This window comes from Aotus nancymaae, unplaced genomic scaffold (assembly GCF_030222135.1).
Source record: "Aotus nancymaae isolate 86718 unplaced genomic scaffold, 86718_ANA_hifiasm-v0.15.2.pri h1tg000064l_1, whole genome shotgun sequence".
NCBI lineage: Eukaryota > Metazoa > Chordata > Mammalia > Primates > Aotidae > Aotus > Aotus nancymaae.
The window spans coordinates 25441873-25450371 of record NW_026988479.1 but is presented as its reverse complement, the minus strand read 5'-3'; the positions used below and the strand labels follow the sequence as shown (position 1 = coordinate 25450371).

Sequence of the window (8499 nt, the reverse complement as noted above, 5' to 3'; positions counted from 1 at the left end):
CTAGCCTCGAACTGTTCAGCTCAAGAGATCCTCAGTCTCCCTGAGTAGCTGGGACCACCGGTAGGCGCCACCCTGGCTTTAAGGCCGTTTTGTTGTTGTTATTCCCCTGCTCCCCACGAGGGGCGCTGCCGCTCCGAAGCTGCCAGGGAGGGAGTCAGGACGGCGGAAGTCTCTCTAGCCACGGCCACCGCCATCATGGAATACAGGCTCACCTCACCCTGCAGGTGTAGCCGCTTCGTACAGTCGCGTAAGCAGACCCGCTGGCAGCGACAACCATCCCTCACATTCTTTTCGCTCCCTCTTAAGTAATAAATCGTCTTTCCCTAGGAGGAGTCTTAAAATTCTTTGGAAGCAATAATGGCGGCGTCTTCCGGGAGCCGACCTCGCCCCGTGACCTCAGAGGTATACTTCCGGGACACGGAAGTGACCTGTTGTTCCGCCCTTTCCCACTCTCCCTTTCCGGTGTGGAGTCCGGAGACGACGTGCAGGTAGGAGGCCCGGACGCGGACAATCGGGGGGCATCCTTCGGCAAGGGGGCCCTGTGGGGCTGGAGACGCGAGACTGGGGTCTTTCCGTGGGAACCAAGTTAGGTGCCGGGCAAGAGACGCGCGGCTGGCCCACTTGGATGCTAGCCAACTCGGGATCGAGTTCGCGGCTGGTCTCGGAAGGCGGCAGTCTTGCTTCAGGGAGGAGCTGGTGAAGTAAGGGTGAGTGCGGGTTCAGCCTTTTAAGGCCTCGGCCCCGCAGTATGACCGCGGCCGCGCTTGAGCGGCACAGCGTAGTAGAGGGAACCCGGGACAGATACGGGCTCCCGCCTCTACCTCGCCAGCTTTTTTCGTGGAGATCGCAGGCCCGCGCCTAATCTCCTTTGTTTCCTCGTCTGCAGAATAGGAATAACAGCACCGATTCCGTGGGTTTGTAGTGATCATTCAAGGAAGGAAAGCAGGGAAAACTCTCCCTGTGTAGGATGCTTCTAAATCTGGGCGATTCTTTCCGTTGCTGAGTTGGGCACGTTGCAAGTTGGGGGCGCTCAGGGCCCAGCACCGATGTTTGCTGTGTCCTTGTCCTGCGTTTATATACCCCTAATGACCACTCTGCTCATTACTTTAGGGGATGTTAGGAAAGGAGAAACTGCAAATTAGCATTTACTGAATGGCCACCTGCCGAAACATACTCATACTTACGTAGTTAGGATCTGATGGAGCCTCTTTGTGCTTCTCCAGGCAAAACTTGGGGCTTCTTTACTGTGGCGCCTTCCTTACAATAGTTAACGCACTGCGTCGTGTTCATTAGTCTGATTTGAAGATCGAAACAGTTAACTTCGTACACCCGAGTCTTGAAGTACTTAGTGTGGTCACACACTAACTAAAGGTTATATAGGGAAGGCACAGGAGAGATCCAGAACACCTGAGACAGACTTTTCTGGGTCTGAGGTAGTTATTTGTGGAGTAGGACATCATGGCAGGAGGCAGAGAGTGCCGGACTGGGAGTCAGAACACTTCGTTTCTAGATTTGGTTTTGCCACTGTCCTTACTATGACCATAGGCTGAGACACTCACCATCTGCAGGGATACCGATATTAGCTTTTAGTGTCTTCTGAAAATGTCACATAGAACACCAGGAGGTTCAGAAGACCTGAGGCTTTAGATAGGAAGCAGTCTTCTCCTAGCCTTCCACATTCTCATTCATTCTCACCTGCCTTCCTCCTTTCAGTTTCTTCCTCCCTTAGATCCTGTAACAGTATGATTGCACTTAGAAGGCCATATAACAGGTTAGAGTTATTTGGTCCAAGAGACACATCAGATTTCTGGGCTGGGTCTTTTCCATGAGCCTGACTTTTGGATGTGATTTAGTGCCTTTGATACTTGATGCTGGTGAAAGATTTCGTTCTAAATAATTGTGGGTGTCAGATCAGTTGCATTTTTGGCTTTTGAAGGGATCAGGTGGAGCATGGGAAAACGAGATGAGGCTTTAGGGCTGTGTTGGTACTAAGCTGAGGAATTCATTCAGGAGTCAGACAGGTCCCCGCCCCACAAAGGGTCTTTGGGATGGTGTTACCAGTACATGGGTAGGTATTGGTCTTGGGTTTCTTCTTTCCTTTTGGGATGTAGTCTTCAGGCATCTGCTGCTAGAACCCTAGGCTTCTATCCTATAGGTGCTGTGAGCTGCGCTTTTGGAGTTTCTGGGGGAAAGAATACTTCTCGTGGCACTTGGCTATATGACCACAGTTGACAGCCCCCCGACCCGCCAATCCCCACCAAGTGCAAGGAAAAAGAAGTTTTAGTGAGGCAGAGGTGAGAGAATATAGCAGAGTCCTGGATGGAAGGAGACAGGGACATGAAGAAGCAAGACTTAGGGTTTCCTTTCATAGCCAGGGGAGAGGGATTCTGGAAATGTGTTGTCTGTTAACTTTGAGTTCCGTTTCCTTCCATTCAGAAATGGCACCTCGAAAGGGGAAGGAAAAGAAGGAAGAACAGGTCATCAGCCTTGGACCTCAGGTGGCTGAAGGAGAGAATGTATTTGGTGTCTGCCATATTTTTGCATCCTTCAATGACACTTTTGTCCATGTCACTGATCTTTCTGGCAAGTGAGTACCTGGGTGGAGAGGCACAAAACGCGGCTGGCAAAAGGCTGAAGAAAGTAATGACTGGGACGGGCCAGCAATACAGGGGGTTCTTTCTAAAGAAACTGTTTCATCTAGGAAAGAAAGTGTGCTTGTCCATTTAGCCCACAAATAATTGTGATTCCCAGGGGTTACAAGAGACGCAACACATTCTTTGTCCTTACAGCATGATGGTCATTGGCTCCTTGGTTTCTTGGGAGTTCTCTTCTTTCCTTAGTTCCCTTTGTAGGAGCAGCAGTGGACTGCACGTGAGCTCTGGGTGTGGATTCGACTGCCGTTAGCAAGTTGTGACTTGTGTGAAGTCACTCAAATTACAAGTTTTGGCTTCCTCATATATAAAATGAGGACAGTAGTGCCTACCTCATGGAGTAATTGTAAGGATTAAATGCAAAAGTAAATATATAAAATGTTAATACTAAGTTTAGCTAAATTGGGCCTTTCAACCCCACTGGACTGAACTCCATGAGGGCAGAGCCCATGACCGTTGTCTTCCACCATGACTGAGCTGTGGTGCTCTACACTCATTAGGACGTTGTAAGAACTTGTTGGACAAGGAAAAATGACCGTGTGCCTTTGTCCCCAGAGAAACCATCTGCCGTGTGACTGGTGGGATGAAGGTGAAGGCAGACCGAGATGAATCCTCGCCGTATGCTGCTATGTTGGCTGCCCAGGATGTGGCCCAGAGGTGCAAGGAGCTGGGTATCACTGCCCTACACATCAAACTCCGGGCCACAGGAGGAAATAGGTACGCGTATGTGGGGGAGCTATGGCTGGGTGGTAAAAAAAAAAACAAAAAAAAAAAAACTGCGGGGCTTGGGCGCTGGAGGACCTGGTTGAGGCTTTGGTTTTTTTGTTGTGACCTTGAACAAGATATTTTAGGCACGTACGTATTTAATACTTGGCTCCTGGGTGCACCCCCAGCAGCTCAGTGTTGAGCACCCACTCTATACCAGGAGCTGTGTTTTAGGTACTAGAAGAGAGTGATGGGAATCATAGACATGGTCTCTACCCTCCCTGTATGGGACCTAGGCTGGTGGGAGAGTCAGACTTTAAACCACAGAGCACCAGGCAGTATGTGGTTTTCATTTGTGACAAATGCCAGGAAGCACAAGTAGGGAGTTGGTGATAAAGTGTAATTTAAACTAACTAAACGATGAGTCTGGAGTCCTTCCAGTGAAGGAAGGACAAGAGGAGGGGATTCCAGCTAGAGACAACTGCAAGGAAAGGTCTCGAGGTGGGGGTGAACTTGGGCACCTGTGAAGGAAAGAATGGCATGAGGTGTAATCAGAGAAGGAAAGGGGTGGAGTCCTGTAGGAGAGGGTAAGGACATGGGCTTGAGTGCTGAGGGCATGAAAGCTAAAATAGATGACTCTTGGGTAGACAGGACAGACAGTGGTCAGAACGTAACAACAAAAACCATAGTGGCACCTCCACCTAAAATATCTACTGTCTGGCTTTTTTTTTTTTGAGACAGGGTCACACTCTCACAGGCTGGAGTGTAGTGATGCTATCTCAGCTTATTGCAATCTCTGCCTATAAGGCTCAAGCAATTCTCCCTCTTCAGCCTCCCGAGTAGCTGGGACTACTAGTAGTAGTGCCATCACACCTGGCTAAATTGTGTATTTTTGTAGAGACGGGGTTCTGCCATGTTGCCCAGGCTGGTCTTGAACTCCTGAGCTCAAGCAGTCTGCCCTGCCTTGGCCTGCCAAGGTGCTGGGATTACAGGTGTCAACCACCCTGCCTAGCCCTGTCTGACTCTACAGAAAGTTTGCAGACCTCTGAACTGTCAGGGTGTTGGGATCTTAGAAAGGAGATCTTCTATTGACTTGGCCAAAGGCTATTCTTAACTTAAACCTTCCTTTTCTAGGACCAAGACCCCTGGGCCCGGAGCCCAGTCGGCCCTCAGAGCCCTTGCCCGCTCGGGTATGAAGATCGGGCGGATTGGTAAGTGACCCCTCTAGCTAACACTTGGATTTATTGTGAAGCACTGGCCCCAGAAAGCATGTGATGTGCCCAGTGGATGCTCAGTGGCTGGTCTGGTCGCTTTTGTCAGTTAAGTTTGTTAAGGGAGCCTGCAAGAGGCACCTCATGACTTAAAATCTCCCTGAATATCTGTGTCACCTTGATGTGAATGACCTGTTTCATTTGTGAATCTCTGCCCTACACTGCCTGGTGCAGGTGAAACTGACAAGTTTCTCCGTTCTTGAGGGCATTGCTGTTAGCATTTTGTGTGTACCATCTCCTGCGTTGTAGGATGTTCAGCATTTTTGGTTTCTGCCTACTAAATATCAGTAGAGGATGCCAGTCCTGTAACAACCAAAAATGAAGTGGGGGGTACCAGCTTCCATTATTAGTACTCACGCTTGTGATGTCCTGGCTCCTTACAGCTCCCGGGAAGGAGACATTAGTTCTTCTCTGCACATTGTTTCTGTGCAGTTAGTAGCAACGTACACTGACATCTTCCACCAAAGTTCCTACTGTGTCCTACTTGAAAGATTTTTTTTTCTTGAGATAGGGTCTTGCTCTGTTGTGTGGGCTTGAGTTCAGTGGCACAATCTCAGCTCACTGTAAATTTCACCTCCTGGGTGGAGCTGTCCAAGGGATCTTCCCACCTCAACCTCCCAAGTAGCTGGGACTACAGGTGTGTGCCACCATGCCTGGCTTCCTTCTTTCTTTCTTTCTTTCTTTCTTTCTTTCTTTCTTTCTTTCTTTCTTTCTTTCTTTCTTTCTTTCTTTCTTTCTTTCTCTTTCTTTCTTTTCTTTTCTTTTCTTTCTTTCTTCTTTCTTTCTTTTGTTCGTTCTTTCTTTTTTTTTTTTTTTTAAGAGAGGGGGTTTCACCATGTTGCTCAGGCTGGTCTCGAACTCCTGGCCTCAGGCAATCCACCAACCTGAGCCTCTCAAATCCCAAAGTGCTGGGATTACAAGCATGAGCCACCCCACCCAGCCTTGAAAGATTTTTTTCAGACTCTTTTCAGTCTCCTTTTACTTAGTGAAAAGGAGACATTTTGCTCTAGAGAAGACGGTGGGCTAGAGAAAACTAGCCCACTGTCAGAACCTGGATTTGTCCTGTGCCTCTGACATCTTGCATAACTCTCAGCCTGTTTCCCCTTCTGGAAAGTGAGTTAAGACCGTGTCAGGAAATTCGAGGAATTGGCAGATGGAGCTGCTCCACCTTCACATCCATCTGTTACATACTGGGGGGTCATTTTGGGAGCAGCAGGATCTGTTGCTGATTGGTTAGGCCACTGGTCTCTAGAGAGGCCTCGGGGCCCTTTCCATCCAGCTGCAGGCAATGATGAGGCTTTCTCTTCCTCCCCACAGAGGACGTCACCCCCATCCCCTCTGACAGCACCCGCAGGAAGGGGGGTCGCCGTGGTCGCCGTCTGTGAACAAGACTCCTCAAAATGTTTTCTGTTAATAAATGGCCTTCATGTAAACTGTTTCAACTCTAGTCTTTGCTCCATCAGGGGCTGCTCAGACATTTGATTTCTTCCTCCTATTTGGCTTCTTGGGAGAAGAAGCCCGAGGAGAGCTGAGATCCTGGTGCTGCATTTGAGGTCTTTGCCACACTACTTGTGGCATTAAAATGCCTTGGTCATCTAAAGCAAACCAAGGCGTTGGAGACCTCGTTTTCAGTGGAGGTGCTGATTCTAAAAATGGATCAATTCTTAAAGAACCAGAGTGGGAACTGTTGATCCAAGTGTAGCCTGAGCAGAAGAGGAGCCTTCCAGACCCATGCCATATATAAACACATGTGGGTGTGCATTCTCCCCCCACACCTTCTGTGCAAAGCTAGGAGCTCACTCTACTGAATCTTGCTTTTTTTCACTTGGCAGATCTTGGAGATCGTTCCACATCAGTACATAAAGTACATAAAGATTGTCACCCCACAAATACACACCAAGTCCTATTTTCATCAGCAGTAAAAAAGATTAAAGTTCTTGCTTTCCGGAAGCTTGCATGCGGCTCCGAGGACCCAATGACACCAGATGGTACTGAATGTTTTGCAAGAGATTACCACAAGACCCCGTGATGGTGCCTGCCATGGTTAGGACAGGCTGGTGGCTGGGTAGGATTAGTGAGGTCCAGCGAAGATAAGAGGATGCTGCATGTCATGGCCTGGAGAAGTGAGAGCATTGAGGTAGTCAGTGGTACCAGCAAGAGTAGAAAGTTTGTTGAGATGCTGCTGTTGAGAGCAAGCCTTTGATGGATGTTCTAGACAGGGAATACGCAAATAAATAGGTCCTGAGACAAGGGGGTTACTGGGATGAGGCAGCATTGGTTACATGCCAGACCTTGCTAAGCATTTTAATAATCTCATTGAATCTTAATCTGATGAAAAAGATAATACTGTGCCCATCATACAACTAAGGAAACAGCATGGGAAGTCACTTGGCAAAGGTCACAGCTTATAATAAGAGGACAATAGCTATGACTCAAGCCGCACACATTTTACATAACAGCTTTATTGAGATAATTTATATACAATTCACCTATAAAATGGTTTTGTTTTGTTTTGAGTCGGAGTTTCGCTTTTGTTGCAAGATCTGGAGTACGATGGTGCCATATTGGCTCACCACAACCTCTGCCTCCTGGGTTCAAGCAGTGTTTCTGCCTCAGTCTCCCAAGTAGCTGGGATTACAGGCATGTGCCACCTACCTTGCCTGGTTAATTTTTTTTTTTTTTTTTTTTTTAAATAGAGACAGGGTTTCATCATGTCCAGACTGGTCTCAAACTCCTGACCTCAAGTGACCCACCTGTCTCAGCCTCCCAGAGTGCTGGGATTACAGGAATGATCCCCTGTGCCTGGCCCTAATTTTGTATTTTTAGTAGAGATGGGATTTCTCCATGTTGGTCAGGCTGGTCCTGAACTCCCTACCTCAGGTGATCCACCCAACTTGGCCTCCCAAAACGCTAGGATTACAGGTGTGAGCCACTGTGCCTGGCCTGATTTCTAGTGCTATATATTACGAAAATCACAATGAGCTTTAGGGCATTTCATACCCTGTCTCCCTACTCCTATACACACCAAAACAAACCCATTAGCAATTGCTCTTTCCCCTGCCTTAAATAATCATTAATCCATCTTTGAATTTGTCTATGGGGATTTCATATACAATTATGCATTGCTTAATGATTTTTGTATAAACTGTTTTGTATAAACTACTTATAAGCCTAGATCATATGTCTGTTGATCCAGTGCTTCAGTCAGTACAGCATGTTACCGTATTGAATACTGGAGTCACTTATAACAATGGTATCATCTGTATCCTAACTTAGAAAAGGCAGGCCAGGCGTGGTGGCTCATGCCTATAATCCCAGCACTTTGGGAGGCTGATGCCGGTGGATCATCTGAGGTCAGGAGTTAGAGACCAGCCTGACCAACGTGGAGAAACCCGTCTCTACTAAAAATACAAAAAAGTAGCTGGGTGTGGTGGCATGTGCCTGTAATCCCAGCTACTCAAGAGGCAGGAGAATCGCTTGAACCTGGGAGGCAGAGGTTGCAGTGAGTCGAATTGCACCATTGCACTCCAGCCTGGGTGACAGAGTGAGACTCCATCTCAAAAAAAAAAAAATTGTTTTTTAAATAAAGGGTATGATTAAGCCAAAAGCATAAGATAAATGAGTCTGTGCCGATACTGATAAATCTTCCATGCCCAGCTACTTTTTGTATTTTTTGTAGAGACGGGGTTTCAACATGTTGGTCAGGCTGGTCTCAAACTCTTGACCTTGTGATCTACCCGCCTTGGCCTCCCAAAGTGCTGGGATTACAGGCGTGAGCCACCACGCCGGACTGAAGGTACAAATCTTATAAAAAATATTCTAAAGCAGGCGAGGTAGCTGTAATCCTAGCACTTTGGGAGGCTGAGGCAGGC

At 47.7% G+C, this 8499-nt stretch overlaps 1 protein-coding gene across 2 annotated transcripts; it reads left to right on the top strand.

Annotated features, from left to right (window-relative positions):
* Nucleotides 1–417: 417 nt before the first annotated feature.
* On the top strand, nucleotides 418–6060 carry RPS14 (ribosomal protein S14). Of its 2 annotated transcripts, none has more exons than XM_012449361.2 (5): nucleotides 418–488; nucleotides 2437–2587; nucleotides 3207–3368; nucleotides 4491–4567; nucleotides 5945–6060. In XM_012449361.2, the coding sequence occupies exons 2-5, from the start codon at nucleotides 2439–2441 to the stop codon at nucleotides 6010–6012; spliced, it is 456 nt and encodes a 151-aa protein (XP_012304784.1). In that variant the 5' UTR covers nucleotides 418–488; nucleotides 2437–2438; the 3' UTR covers nucleotides 6013–6060. The 2 variants fall into 2 exon arrangements, with proteins under 2 accessions (XP_012304784.1, XP_012304859.1); XM_012449436.3 differs by lacking the exon at nucleotides 418–488 and adding an exon at nucleotides 567–707.
* Nucleotides 6061–8499: the final 2439 nt, after the last annotated feature.